The 16,852-nt window shown below is 37.9% G+C and overlaps 1 protein-coding gene across 1 annotated transcript; it reads left to right on the top strand.

Annotated features, from left to right (window-relative positions):
* Positions 1-10,893: 10,893 nt before the first annotated feature.
* Positions 10,894-16,375, top strand: LOC139129386 (uncharacterized; the record flags this gene model as incomplete). Its single annotated transcript, XM_070695021.1, has 5 exons — positions 10,894-10,959; positions 11,709-12,990; positions 13,306-13,401; positions 14,606-14,992; positions 15,827-16,375. Coding segments are annotated over exons 1-5 (2,380 nt in total), but the record flags the coding sequence as incomplete, so codon positions are not given.
* Positions 16,376-16,852: the final 477 nt, after the last annotated feature.

The raw sequence follows: 16,852 nt of genomic DNA on the forward strand, positions 1-16,852 counted from the left end.
CAGACTAATTTTACACAACACAATGCAACTGACAGACTGTAGATAGATTTGAATTTTACTTGTACTTCTACCATAGAGTTTATAATTTTGGGTAAAATCATTATTTTGTATACTTACAACACAAAATAATGACATTTTAAGGAAAATTCCAGTCGTACATGCAATTTTATAAAACCTGTCGTAAAAATCGACGATTTTCACAGATATATGTGTGCGGAAACGTACGGAGCACAGATTTCTCAACATTGGTAATGAGTTCCGCAGTTTTCGGGAATTTTATACGGAGTAGGCAAATTGTCCTGTCGTGGACAAGCTGCCATGTTTCAACTGCGTGTCAGTATCAGAGGGAGTTGTTGGTCGCAAGGGGGCTCTTCCATCAATATCGCTTTCAGAACGGTACGACATTGCTGACGTTGGTCTTTACTGCAATTTTAGTTTACAGTTTTATTATTTAAACAATAACAAGACAATAAGCATGATGCATAAATAAAGAATTTCGAAATATGTTAAGTTGTAACAAGTACACTGTTGTAAACTCGACCGAAAAACATTGATATCGTGAAAAGAGAATGCTATATTTGAAGTCTGTTAAACATAAACTTTGTGTGAAAGCAAACTGTGGTGTTTTAATATGTGCTTAAACTATAAAACGTGCATTTAAACAGAAAGAGATTATGTTGTCCAATCCATGTCAAAATTACTACTTTCTATTTTACCGTCCTATTCTGAATTCAATTTTTCAACATTACGATTCAAATTTCTGTTCTGAGTTCAATACGGAACTCGAATGTTGAAAATTTCAATTCTTCATGTTACAGCGACCTCTATCGGCCGTTTTTACAGTCTATCATGCAATCTGTTCCCTTTTACAACTAAACATTCCTCTCGACTATCTGTATTACTATTCTATATTCAATTTTAAAACTGTACTGCTGAGCAGCCGAGTATCGATCACGCTCGGGCATTTAACTTAAGAGAACAGAACTATTTTAAAAAGCCGTATCATTCAGAGGACGCGTAGCCTTCTCCTTCAAGTCTTAAATGCTTGAAACTTTGTGATAAAATCCTCAGCTTAGTTCGTCATCTTTTTAGTTCAAGTAGCACTATCTATTTGTTTTGCTTCTGCTACAGTTTATCATCTTTACACCAGAAAATGCCATGAATACTCAATTCAGCTTGTAATGTACAGATAGCCTGCACTGGATATCCTGTGCTAATAGTTGTTCTATACAATGTGTCAGGCTTATATAACATGACTTGTCATCAAGGGTATTTGTTGTTCATTCATAAAGTGGTTCCCACACTCATGCCAATACAAACCCTTCACTTTCAATTTCTAACAGCTTTACGCACAATATCGGCAGATATAATATAAAATGCTTCAATGGTCATAATATTCCTCAATTTTGGTTATGCTTAACTTTGTGAGTCATGCATAAAGAAACATTTCACTTGTCGATGCCCGTTTCCACTTCACTTAATTTCGTCGTTATTATCATATTTGGTGTCATTTTTTGTCGGAAGTAATTGTAATATCTTTTTCTTAACGATGTGCCTCTCCAGAAATGTCATGAAGAATTTTGTCTCTGAAAGGAAATGTTCTTAAGTAACTCTGCCAAAAGGTGCAGATCATAAATTGCAATTGTAATTTCTGATTACAAAGAATCAACGTTTACATTAAAAATTACATATAAAATGTAAACCTCTTGCAAATAAAATCAGACTTCTAAACATCAGCATTGAGGTCGACTAACAAACAGCATATGCTGAACTGACGACCCACCAACGGGCAGCAGACAAGCCAAGGCATAACAGGCAATATAAATTTCTTACTTTCATCTACATGGGAAATGAAACTGAGCACTGAAGTTATCGTGATCAGAAAGAGATTGTGAGCAGATTTTAGCACAAACGAAAGATCTTATAATCTTGCGTCGTTTATATCTAAAAATATTGCGCGTGGCGTCATTGGTGCTCTGTTTGGACGAAAACGAGTCTGAAATGGTTAATGATTAACTTTATCATGTGACAGCACTGTATAACAAATGCTTTGTGATCCCTCGCTTTGGTAGGCCGGGACTGTTATTTGGTTCCTGATTTTATTTCACGGTTGGATCGGATTCACAGAGGTTTACATGTCTTATTTGTTACTAACCATAATCCCTGTTGAATACTGATAAAGACCGACGTGTTTTCTGAAGAGGACAAAAACACGACATAACCATATTTGTCAACGTTGAGTCCGCGTCACTGTCTCCAGTCAACTTTGCAGGTAAGATACACTGTTATCGAACAAAACAGAGTGGTGTATACGATATCGTTCCGCATTCAAGTGTAGTATTCCTTAATGTATTAACATTGATAAGATCGAGTTAGAATATTATTATTAAAAATGCCTTGGATATTGTAATACTGAAACGTTGCTTTAACATTTGCCCAGAGACAATTGTCAGGAAAGCGTTATTGTAGCTTAGTACTAGAAGTACTAATGACATAAATTATTACGTTCGAAAGGGTGGTAGCTCCATATATTGTTAGAATTTCTAGACAAACTATGCATTTATTTGTGCAAACAGTATTAATGAGCATTGTCTGAGTAAAAAAATACTGTCTCGATTAATCATCATAATAGATAATATTCGTTAGCCTAAAATCTTGCATTATTTGCATTAGCTCAGCCAAATTCGTGTCTATAGCGGAAATGAAGACAGAATCTATGTTCGTTTCCCGCCCTAGATTATTCCTCGGCTGAGGGAAATATCTAGCATATTTTAACATTATAAGAACAGTTTTACTATTACTATGCTTGGAGTGGACATAAGAATTGACGGTACCTTATTTAATGTCAAGCCTGACTGATGTAAGATATCATAACAGTTGATTGCTTAGAATCCAGAGATCCGTAGACCACGAAAAACACCAGCCAATAAACCACGACAAGCAGATGACAACATTAAAAAGAAAACCTCAGTCATATTATGACTTCATTCAAGATTCGATTTGAGTACATGCGACGACAGCTTGGTCCGTTTCAAGGTGACCTCAACATCGTAATAAATTAACACACATGTGCGTTCAGATAAGCCAACGTCCAAAAGTCAGCCTGATGGACAAGGAGTTATAACGCTTACTTATTGAATGCCATACAATTCTGTTTAGAGGATGAAGACTAAAATCAATCGATCAGAGGTCATTTCTACAGTAAGGGTACAGTGTCTGTCATTATAATCAGATGATAGTATTTTGCGACAGAGTTGACTGGGTTTTAAACATGTTGCAGCACGCCTACTGACGAAGGTATTTTGTGAATGACATAGTAATGCCAATGGACGAAGTTTATCACTGTAATCTAGCAGACCAATTAGTATATATATATATATATATATATATATATATATATATATATATATATATATATATATATATATATATATATATATAATATATATATATATATATATATATATATATGCATTACTCGCCTCATATATCGAACGTTACGCGTCCGCAGGATTCAATGTTAACTTGTTGACGACGTAAAAGGTACGCATAGTCATTATTTGACTAAATGTGACCGGAACTATTTTAAATTTAACAACTTCTGATCTAAAATGATCAAATTACGTGTTTTACATAGGAACGCTGGCTTCTAAAATATTTATGCATTAAATATCGATAAATCGCATAACAATTAGATATTATTCCCTAATATTTTTCTTCGTTCAGCGAAGGAAAATACGAGTGACGTAATGACCGTGTCACCACGAGTCGAAGACGAGTGGTGACACGGTCATTACGTCACGAGTATTTTCCGAGCTGAACGAAGAAAAATATTAGGGAATAATATACTTATCACATGCACAAGCCAAGAATTCGTTATTTTTTGCAAAATAAAATAAGTTTTCCATGACGATTCCGCGTTTAAACTTTGAACTACTTTAGGAATAAATATCAGTGCGCCATGCACAAGTTGTCAATCATTTCCAGTCGTCCGTCGATTGCGTTAGCACTCACGTTCGTTCGTGTGTGGAGCAAATGACAGCTCTCCTCGGTCTACACGTAGGCTATCTTCCGCAAAGTTATAATCTATTTCAAAGATAGCATAGTCCTAGAAATTTATCACAGACGAAGATACGCTATTTTTCGGGAACAAATATCGACTGAATCTCGACGGCGCGAACACTGTAAAGGTCGCGCCTGTTTGCAATGCGTACGGAACCCACGGTAGGCTATACGCGACCACTTCGAGTTCGTTGTTTCCGCAAATCATTCACATAATTCCTTCGGAATATACAGGCGGTACACTCTTGTGTTTACATTGTTCGGATTAGTAATGTCGTAGTCTGTGAAAATATCGATTTCATTACATGACTTTTGATCGTGGGAGAAACATCGGCCGCCATGTTGTTTGTTTACATATTTACGAGCACACCGAAGATCGACAAAAAAAAGGTCCGACGCACCAAAATTGATGACATAGACGCGGGTTGTCGTGACGTAGAACGACCAGAGAATAAATCCCGTATTTTTTGTTCGGAGACGACAAACTTGGCTTGTGCATGTGATAATGATTGAAATATGGGCTGCAATACATGCTATGATATTCATCTACACGTCACAAGTTGATTGCGTCAGAGTGAAAACTACATTTGTTGTCCAGGTGTGTGTTATTATGAAATAAAAGATTCGGTCACCGCAAATTCCAACCCTAACTATATACATGGCGGAGCTGTGGGCACTTTCCAATAAATTAAACTCCCTCGGTGCTAGAAACACCTTTTAGTCAAATCGTCGTGACAATTTTGTCAAAAATGTAGTTTAAACAATGAAATTCCACCATTATTAACACAACATTTTACATTCCATCAAAGCTAAAATGGTCTTGACAAACTATGCATTTAATATCATCTGTGCTTAATCCTAACTTGGTTTATTTGATAGCCTAAATTCCTGTCCATCTTAGCACAGCGCAGCCAGCGGTAGATAGGGGCGGGAACCAGACGAGTCTATTTTAGGTCGCCTAAAGGTCAACAAGCTTGCCAAGCAATAAATAACTGTGTGCATGCAATTGATAAGACACACACTGAAGTACTAGACTGTATGTCCTCCCAGGTACCGACAAAATTGATATACCGAGGTTGTATATTTTAGAGTGAGTGGTGACAAGTCTGACTCTACATACTACATGTATAAGTTGTGTTGTAAGACGGAGAGAAATAGCATGAGTTAAAACCTGCTGTTTCCATGGAGATGAAATGCCGCTTCGACACAATACATTTCACCTCATAGGAAACCATGTGATGCTAGTGTATGCCGTCAAATAGTTTCAAGCGAATGCTATGCAAATTACTACAAATTAGGTGGACAAAACTAAGACAGCTGGAATGAAATTTTATCGCAGCTTTACAATACAGTGTCACAACCAGCAATCATAAATCACGCTGTACTTTGTACCCGCTGGATCTATCACATATTATGTGGTCTAGTGTCACTTAGTTTCTAAATAAAACGTTTTGCTGTGGCGTCACCTTAGTACAGAATATACCAAATCCTAGCGTTGGTTGGATAAATGCTTATCCAATTCTTATGAACTCATTTGCCAATATTTTAGTATACAATGCCTATCCTAGATACGACATTTTGATCAAGAACACTAATTCATGAACAATGGCGAACAAAGCTTTTGGCCATATCACCTTCTATTCTATTCCGGGTGTACACCTGAAGCACTGCCCATTTAAAAGGTGATTTTTCTGCTAAAAAGCTGGCTCACATGTCACATGTGCTGGTACATTGAGCAATATTTTACTTGACAAGCTGACAAGATGTTTATCAAAAGTTATATTAATTGTTCAAGGTTAACTTAGGTATCTAAACGGGACCGACAAAGATTGTTTAACAGGGAACAGGGTGGCTGAGTGTTATTGTGTTTAGTCAAATTTGAAGTTAGCAGTTTTTTAATTAAAGGCAGAGCTGGAAGCACAAAACGTTTGTAAAAGTTTCAGCAGGACGAGAAGTCGTTTGACTATTTAATTCTCCTCTTATCAAAATTGATGCAAAACGCATGACGATGTGGGTTGTGTTTCAGTTCCCGTTTGAAAACCAGATATTACTGAATCCGGCCGTTATGTGTTTCGCCAAATAAAAGTCTTAAAAAATTACATTCATTTCCATATCACAAGCCACCATTACCAGATCTTGTTTCAAAGTGAAAAAAGACAGACTCTATATATTGTTGGCTTTGCTGTTGAATGCTGGCTGATGCAGAGAATGACTGTTTTTCATACACATTATGAAAAACTGGCCAGGACCGTTCCTCAGGGAGTACGTGTATTAAGTGCAGCACATTGTAGACCTCAAGCAAAATTCAATGATGAAGAGAACATTATTATTTACCGATACCGGCGTAAACTATAAATTTTATTGTTATGCCAACATTTCCTGTATTTAAGTTTTATTTACATGATCTTTTTGTAAACTTTCAATTTGGTTCTGCTTTGCCTGTTTTGAAAGAGACGCTGTGCGGTAATATACTTCCCTTGCAATCTTTGATTTTGAACACGCGAAACACATCGAAAATATATTCTACTAACGAGTTTGGTGACCTCAAAGTGCCATAGGCAACAGCCAGGCATAATTAATGATTAACATGGTCATGTGACAGCACGACTGTGAACAATTCAAGTTGTGTTTTCCACTAGAATTCATCTACTGGTAAATTTGCTGGACTTGTAATGACCTTTTCATGATTGAAAGTTATTGATGAAATCGGACTAAATCAGTAGTGTTGTATTTTAAAAAACTGTACTGATATAAACAGTTGTAACATTGCAGGAGCTTCGTCACCTTCAGCAGATTACCTTGCAGGTAAGGGGCATTGTTTAAACTAACAACTGCATTATCCACGCCTGTTGTCGGCAAATCGTTCGTGGTATTAGCTTTGTCTTGACTATGCCGTTCAACCATGATACACTGGGAACACACTGTCTGTGGATAGAGAAAATGGAAGAGGTCATAACAGTTATAAAAAATCACCAAAACATTTTTATTATTCACAGCACGGAAGTGTATGAATACGCAAAATTACAATTGAAATCGTTGATTTTCAATTTGTCCTAGATAATGTTTTCTAGTGTTATTCACATCATATTAGTTAGAGTGTATTTTAGTGACGCCTCCGGGCACCAAGTAGGATTGCCTCAATTGCCCACTTGGTTTGTGACGAGGGAAAAATGTGGAAATACTAACATAATTTCGTTTACCATGATTTGTATAATTACCAAAAGACCGTTAACATACGTTCAGAAGGTGAACACAACACCTGAAATCATAAGTAAAATAGAACATATTGTCTTATATTTATGTAAATTCCCGTGAAATGGCCACAAAGAAAGGTAATGATGAGATACATTTTCAATGCAGGCCTACAGGCTATTGACGTCAAGCAGCAGAAACAGTGCGCATGAATTTGCTAAAAGGTAATTAGACGACTATATAAAGCAATCTTTCAAATTCATCCTACACTACAGGCTAAAAGCGGTAAAAGAAAAGTTTATTCAAGACCTTCTATTATGTTTAAATTTCTGCATTTAGAATCACTACCTTTCTCGATGAGGTACTTCAATCATAGTTCCTTTATAATTTGTGTGTGGAGGATTTACAAGTGTTTCTGACAAGTTAGATAATCTTGAATGATATACATATCATCGTCGATGTAAATCAATATATAACTCCTCAATACGTGACAGAGGATTCTACTTTGTTGCAAGCCTCCAGAATGAAAACGGTAACCTGTCCTGGGATAATCTCTCAGCCACAGATTTCTGTATGGATGGAGTATTTCATCTTTAGGGCATGATTAGACATATCTTCTCACTCTTGTCAGAACTATACGGTTAAACACAAAACGTACAAGTAAATCATTGCTAATTTTTGCCATAATTTAATCAGACTGGGTTAGCAAATTCGCCAAGGAAGTCACTATACAACTGAACTAAATGTATTATGAATTACAAAGAGTTTACCGTACTGCCTCAGGCAGCCAAGGAATCCTTGCCACCATTTACAGTTTACTTCAGCCTTTCTGTTGAAATATTTCAATGTTATTGAATTGCCACCATTCATGAAAGATAGGCTTTTGTGACGTACATGTATGGTCAAGTCCGCCGAGAGCCCATAGTTTATTGGTTCTAAGACAGACCCACCCAGACAAATACCCTCTTTACAATCACCACCGAACATTCCCCCCCCCCCCCCCCCCGGCTAATTACTACCAACCAGACATTTACCACTAGGATATTTACCCCTAACACTTTTTATAACGACAATGTTGCTTTGTCAAAAATGTTAAATAGGAAATGATGAAAAAAGACGGTTCCGAACAAACGCGAAGACTGCGTGTGCATCTTTTCTAGTACTGTCTCCTGCTGGGTTCCACATGGTTTACCTTTTACTATGCCTCGCAAGTGTACTATACATTCTAAATTTTAGGCTATGCCTGTAAGGGAATCGACCCGTGACGCCTGAACTAAAGACCCCCGCTCTAACCACTACGCCACTCGGAGTTGTCTGTGGCTGTCAGTTGAAATGCTAATTTTGAATCTAACACTGTATGTCTACCCATACGTGATATAATAAATGAGTACTATAAATGACATTAAAATAACAAGTATGGTGTTATGGGAATAAATAATGTCTCTAGCTTACGAATCATTTTATTATTGGTTACCCTAAACCTAACCTTGGCCCTAACACTAGGCAACAATTAATATTTCAACTTTTATTTTTCTATTTTTGTATTTAAACGGGTTGCAATAATAGTTACACATATCTTCAGTTTCATGTTTTACGGTAGAATGTGTGTTAGATGCTTCATAAAATATTTACTAATTCTTCATCACCAACATATAAACTACACTCCATAAGGCTTTTTGAATCATAGAAAGCGTCTCTGCTACATCAAAACAAAGTTGAAACGTTTGAAATTAAAGATAGTGAATCAGATGTCTTTCAAATTAATTTTTAAGAGAAGGGGGTGGTAATTGTCTGGGTGGTAAATGTCCTGTGTGGCAAGTGTCCAAGTGGTAAGTGTCGGGTGGTAAATAGCTGGGGGGTAAATGGTAGGTTGCAAATGTCCGGGGACTAAATGTCCCAGGATAACTGTCCTGTTACTCATACACTATGAAGCGATAGCAACGAAAGAATCTTGTACACCCTTGACACAGAGCAATTCATCTTTGGCTATGTATTATAGCCACCTGTCTAAATAACAGTGTGTGCCTGTCTCTGATGTCATGTCGTGACATGGTACTAGTTTTGGTTACTCACACCGAACTTTGAGCTGTCATCGAGCCGCCCTACACAGTCCATTTCAGGATAATCAACTATAATAGTTTATATAGGCATATTTGTTATTCATTTTCGAATAAACTGACCTTTTCTAGGCAGCATATACTTATTCGACCTGTTCACAATTCGCACATTTTCGTTTCATCTGAATGATAATTTAGAAGCTCGCACACGCTCACTGTTCTTTTTAAACGCATCTAGTAATTTTTGAAACTTGATGACATTATTTGTCAGATTGTAGACTTTCACGAGGCAATATGGTTCTTACATATGGATAAAAACAGTCATATATCACGTGTTATCATGATGCATTGTATATAAAAGAAATGTTCTGTCCTGAGGGAACCATAAACCAAAGACAAAACCAGAGGCCTTGTTTTGGGATCTATGAGGGCGCTTAACTATATCGCCATATAAACGCATCAGAGTGTCAGCATTCAATAAGCTCGTCCGTTATCAGCATTGTATATTGCAACTTGACAGGGTCATGACATCGTTAGTGGCAGGTAGTGGCAGGACACAGGAAAGGAGGTGAGACGTTGGCGTGGGTTTTACTTGTGATGACGTTGAAGGGCCGACAAATTAGTCAACAATATATTGACCACGAAAGACTGATTAGACTAATCATCAGTGCTCACTGGTGAGAGCTTATCAGCAAATTTATAGATTTAATGAGATTAGATACAGTATGTTTGCATTCTCTGGGGTCAGAAAAATCCTACAGAGTAGTAAATTTTCGATATTCGCTCTCAGGCTTAGTGTCTATATTTTGATTGCTATTATGGTAGAATGGGCCATGCATTTTTTATTATTCTTTTCTGATCTACCTCTTTGAGAGAGGGGGCATTTAAAAGCTCATGCAGTGAGGGAAAAATCATTATTCTTAGTTTATAGAAAAACATAATTTTTCGACATACAGCTACCATAAGGGTGGTAGCCTTTCTGAATTTAAATAGTGGCAAATGTTAGGTAATTTGTTTCTCTCCTGCCAAGCTTTGCGCGGTGACCCCTGATCTTTATTCTTGAATTAATGATATGGTAAAAGACCTGTTGAAAGTTTCATCGAGGAGGCGCCGAGGGGCAGTGGTTAGGGTGCCCGACTCGTTATCGGAGGATCATGGCTATTTCAAGCCCGGTGGGTCCAGGGTAACGGACTCACTGTCGGAGGATGGTGAGTTCAAGACTCTAGCACGGTGTGTGTCCCTGAGCAAGGCACTTTACTCCTCATTGCTCCATTGGGTAGTGAGTTATGGGTTCCTCATCCTGTATTGGGTTCGCCTGTTGGATGGGTATAAATAAATAAATAAATAAATAAATAAATAATAATAAATAAATAAATAAATAAATAAATACATAAGTAAATAATAAATAAATAAATAAATAAATAAAACTTTGTGCAAAAGATTAAGCCTTTCCAATTCCACACTGCAGCATTCCACGATATGTGATTTTACACTATGGCGGGAGTCATCGCCGGCGGGAGTAGAGCTGGAGAGGGCCAAAAAAGGAAACATGATACTGGAGATGGTGATAATGACGTCGATGATGGTGATGGATGATGATGATAGTAATAGGAAAAACGGTGGGGAAGTGATACAGAAGAAAATTCGGGTAAGTGTGACCGATATTTTTTTCGTTAATATTGACATGATACCTTGCTTTTAAATCATATACGTACATATTTTGATCTGATATACCTCTGTTTGAGTGGAAGAAGGTGACATGTTGTGAGATTATATCCGTTGAGGGTCTTTGCATAGATATTAGATTTTGAAAACGCTAGCAGTCTTATTTCGCTACAATTCCCAAATCTACACCAAAATATTTCTAGAAATATGCTGACAAACTACCGCCTCAATAGTAACAGAGGTCAAAGCAAAAAGCTTGTCAAATATATCTCTCTCCATTGAAGTAACATTTGGAGCATAGTGAGTGTTTGCGTGAACAAAAGGTGGCCTGTGATACGAAAGTGATGTTTGGAATACTCAGCATTAAGACAAAAATAGTAGGATTTGGCCAGACAGAATTTACTATTGGGTCAATCAAACTACAGACGAGTAGTTATGCTCTGTTCTCTGAATAAAATAGAGCTAAGTTAATCTGTCAGGGAATGAAACATGTTTAGGTGATCAAATGATTCTCTTTCTGTCAAAAGTTTTCGATCAGGGAATATTTTCTAATATACCGATTTTACAGGTATGTAGTCACTATACGCTCGCATTACGCTAATCACCCAACGACACGTTGTTTAGTCCATGTATACATCCCCTTGTATGTTTTCATGTGTCAGGTATATGCCCGAGAACTCACAAATTGTGACTACAGGTTTAGTTTCACATGACCGATATTTCCATTTACAGAAATTGGATGATGATGTGAACTCACCGGCGGCGTTAATTTTGCTAGAAAAATGGGGTTCACCGATCCATGGAGGCATTGCAGCTGCCCTTTACCAACTACTTGACCAGTTGAAATCGTCTGGACTCACCATTCATTGTACAGTTTTAGATGCGAATGGCACAACAGAGAAGGAGGCAGAACGACTGGGAGTTACGTTAGTTTTACCAAAGAGAAATGCTCTCTTTAAGAAGGAGAAACCAAGCTACTTTTGGCTTTCGGCGCATACAACCTTCTATCCGAATCTAAAAGATATTCCAAACTTGAAGTTCATTTTCGGATTCGGAATCGTTTCTTCATCCGTTGCTGTTCACTTAAAAGACAACGTACTCACCAATGCAGAATACATTCATGTCAATGTATGGAATCCAGAAGAACTAACCCACGAGATGTTTCCTTATGACAAAGAAGAGTTCGAATACAGACGTGAATGCCTCGATGAACAAAACCAGAATGCTTTTGTTGTATTGTCAATTGGTCCAAAAATATTTGATCACTTTGAATCTACGTATCGCGACCCATCGACCAAGCACCTACAACTTGTACCACTACCAGACGAACGTTACTTCGATATGCCTGTCCCTAGAAACCCTCCTGACAGTCACAATTTTCGAATTATGACTCCCTTTGAAAAGAATGCCATATCAGTATTGAATCATCGCGCCGTCGTTCCGAAAGCCCTAAATATCGTGGCTGAAAGTTACGAAAAACTGGAGAGTGAACCACCGAAATGGGAAATTCTGTGCATGAATAAACATGACGACAAAGAAATAAAGGCATGTTTGAAACCACACTCGAATCTCACAGTGATAATTAAAGGACTCCAAAATAATTCATTCAGAAAGGTACTGCTGCACGCACATCTCGTCGTTATTCCACTGCCTTCGATCAATTCGCTGAGTGTTATCGTTGCAACGATAGCCAGTGGAAAACCGATAATACTCCCTACAGCCTCGGAAGGAGACCACTTCATCAAGAAATACTTTAAATATTACCGGGAAAACGTAGTCGTTGAAATGCGTAAAGGCCCAAAGGCGCTAAAGGCCAAGATAATACACATCATTGAACATTACGCGGTGTATCTGAAGAATGCAAAAGAGATGAGAGAGATTATGAAGACTACAGTAATGGAAGAGTTGAGGAACGCGAACTCTGAGTTCGTAACGGTGATAGGAGAACATCTAGAACAGTCGACATTGCAACACATGGCATTAGGAGGCCAGATCCCCAAACATTTGACTGGAGGTAAGAGGCTTTATAATGCAACTAGCTTAAGGATTGCAGAGCTTCTTATCATGTATTTAACTCATCCACTTCGAATTCATGAATGTGACATCAGGATATCACGATCAGAAAATATATCGTTATTTACCAAGTGTGGCGGCGGCTTTGTGAAGAAAGACGGCTTAGTCCGAGTTGAAGGTCGCACTGGTAACATCACGTCTGCGCTGAAAATACTAGACGACAAAGCTACATATTCGTCATCTAAATCATGCCTTTCTAGATATATGCAATTTGCAATGTCTCACCGCCTTTCAACTTAACTTCTTTTCTTCACAGAATCAAACAAACAAGAAAGTCTCGACGGTCAACCATCCACTTCAGCAGGCAATGTTTTGACCTCTCAACATTCACAAAGTCCAGCTCGAGAACTTTGTAAGTGTCATTTTTCTGTGCTAATTCAGTTGTAAACGTATGCAGACATTCACTCACTTGTGGCAAATGTTTACTAGTTGCTGAAATAGTTCTTCGTAGTAAGCGGTAATTTGTGGAAAAAAACAGCCTATCAAATTTGCACGACTTCGTGATGTATGACAGTTTTCAAAAATTGCAGATTTGGCTGATTTAACGTGTCAGCTTTAAAAACAGATGTCATTGTATAGGCAGAGTGGAGTCAAAACACCAGGCTAACTGTTTTGGCAGCTTCTATATATTTTAATGTGCCAATACATCGGACGAATTTCGCAATTTGTAAGTGTTTTCGTTCTCGTACAACAGCAATAGCAGAGAGGGCGACGTTAAAAACTTTGCCTTCGATCAAGTTTTAGCGTCTTTTGTTCAGGAGAAAGAGACTAATGTCTCAATTTCCTTTTCCAAAGTTATGCCGGAATGGAAAGCATATGCCTCCACAACGTTGTGCACAATTGTATTTTCTATGCTTACCGTACGGTGGTAAATCCAGTCGTGAAAAACAATAACGTGGACCACTCCACACATATTCGGGTTATGTAGACAAACGCTAGGAACGCTAGGAATTTTCACCTGTCATGAAATTGGTGGTAGAACAAGAAACTGTATATTTCAAACAGAACAAACATACCAAAAATACACCAAAAGTTACAGGTATTGGAGCTTTAAAGAGTTATGAGTTTCTATTGAGTAAGCTAAATATTTCTCTTGCCTTTATATCTGAGCAGATTGTGGGCAACCAGTGTGCCTGTTTCGTTCCGGTTACTATAGTATATTCGGCTGAGTTGGTATTGATAATCACCATCAATGTTGATCTCCATGCCGAGCACACTTCCCTTAGCGGGTTTTTACTTTAACTCTGGCTTGAAGTAAGCAAGCATTAATAAATTCAAAGCCTATAGGGAGCTTAGCTCGTAGTAACTGAAACTAACTTGTCTTTATTCCCCTGACATTAGCTACGGCTTGAATTCGCATTTAAGATTTTACATATAAAAAATCCGACCGATAACACTTATAACGTTATTTCCTGTTATGAATAGATCATTGCATTGGGCAGGAAATTAGCAACAAATTTTCGTCAATCATACAATAAAGTCCAGATGGAAAAGTTGTTCAAATAAATAAATTTTAAAACTGGACGGGCCAGTAATGTTGATTAATATTTTTTCAGGTACTATCGGTGTACAAGTTGGAACTTCGCAAGGGCATGCAGTGAATGGTGCATCTATGTTACAAGTAGAGAATAGATTCTACGAAATGGAAGAAAATAGACCAGCAACCGAAGGGACGGGCAGAGTGCTGAGTGATGTACACGATGACTTGGAAGTGGCGAAAGTTGACAAGGGAAGTATTCGATACGTGATGAAATGTGGATCACTCGAAGCACTGGAAGCCCTGTGGAGTGAGTATATCAGTGGACGACTGGACAAAACCATCCATTCTACAATCATCACACCAACACTACTCAGAAAGATTCAAGCTCACTACCTAACCCTTGATATCTACATTTCAGTACAGGAGTATTTACTCTGTAAGAGGGAACTGCCACTGATCACAGGTAACAATTTAAAACATTCTGTTTAAATGTATAGTGAAGGCAGTTTATTTCTGCACTAGTTTAGATAGTGATATTTACAGTTGAGTAGCCGGGATTTCTTTGTTGAAGTGAGTACACAAGGTGAAATGGCCATGGTGAAATACATCCGTGTTCTCAACCTACGTTTAGAGAAATGTCGCGTGCAGACATATTTCATTAAAAAATCCACCTTCGGGGAAGCTAGTGCTGGAGAATAGAATAATCATCTATTTAAAAATGCAGATTCTATCGAATTGTCAAACATGTAACGACACAAAATTTTGACTGGCCAAGTAACAAACGCAAGGCAAAATTTGATTAACAACTTCTGGAATGCATTTTGCTAGCCAGCATTAATGACAGAAATATAAAATAGACATTCTGCTCGCTCTAGAACCAAAACATGGGAAAACAATATTATTGTACACTTAAACATTTTCTGCCTCTTTTGCAAATGCTTATGAAATAATAATTCTGCTGATATTTTCCTTTGCATCACATGTTCACGCAAGTCTGCTTTGTTGAAGGTGTTCAGCCGCAGTGATAGCAAATGTGAGCTTTTTCACCTTGTCTGTATTATAATGAATAAAGTCACGATTTATCTCTCCTGCTAAACTAAGTCCGCTGTGCCTAATTCACAAGACAAGATCAATCACGGATATACAAACTCCTTGTTCTCCCCATCTCTCATTGCGAATTATCAGAAACAAGACTTTTGCTGATCGAGCCGTTGGGTCACATCATTACAATATTAATAGCATCCTGGAAAATAATGTCAATATTTTTTACAAACTTTGATTGCATTCATCTCAACAGGTTCAGTGCAAACTCCATCTCGTCGACGTAGTGTTGCTGCAATAACTGAACTGAAGGCTGCACCGCGTGAGGATATTACCCGGCACCATACAGTGGACAGTCTAAATCTACCCCTGTCACGGATGCAGATACGGGACAACCAAACCATCTCTGAATTACTGAGTAGAGATGACTTCAGTGTAGAGGAGTTACAGGGCCACAGATCAACGTTTGTCACAAAGCAATGGAAAGTCACAGCTGATGTCCAAGTCAATGGAGGAAAGTTCAGGCAGTTTCAAGGAACACGGGATGAACTCAGAATGACTCTGAACACTGAAACCAGCTCTTTCTTCAAAGCGGCAGACGACACAGTCAACGAGTTTGTCCAGCTGAAAATTCATGCCAGTAAACATTCTGCTCACAGCAAAGCAGTCCTGCATGAAGCTGGTCAAAAACTGATGATGCAGAGGGAATACGTAACTAACCAGGCTACACCTTTGAAGGAAAAGAGTGAAGCCAGGAAGACACGCATCAATGAGTTGCAGAGTGATGTAGAACGAGTTACACAAGGTGGGTGATATGCTAGTTTAGACCATGATTCAGCATTAGGTGAAATATATGTTAAGGAGCACCATAATAATTTGGTTATCTAGATATGTTGTGAATGTCATGTGATGCGTGATAACAGCTGAGGCCAAGAAAATAAATTGTGCTGTTCCGATAACATGGTTTTCTAAAATATTGAAGGTAGGTCCGCAGGAATTTTTTTTTCCAAAATATTTTTATGCATTTTTAGGGGTTCAGGGCGGTCAAACACACGCGACAACATTTGCAGAAAAATGTATCTTAAATATAAAAGGAAAAACAACAACAAAAAAGACATCCTCGTTTAAGGAAAAATCAAATGCCAAGTAACGAACGCGTGATTTTACGGTTTTTTCTTTCTTCTTACGTAGCTCTAAAAAGTTTAGGGACAGCAGGTAAAAAGTAGGGTAGGTCGGGTTATCGGAACAGCACAAATTTTTTTGTTCGGCCTGAGCACTTAAT

This window comes from Ptychodera flava, chromosome 3 (assembly GCF_041260155.1).
Source record: "Ptychodera flava strain L36383 chromosome 3, AS_Pfla_20210202, whole genome shotgun sequence".
Classification (NCBI taxonomy): Eukaryota; Metazoa; Hemichordata; class Enteropneusta; family Ptychoderidae; genus Ptychodera; species Ptychodera flava.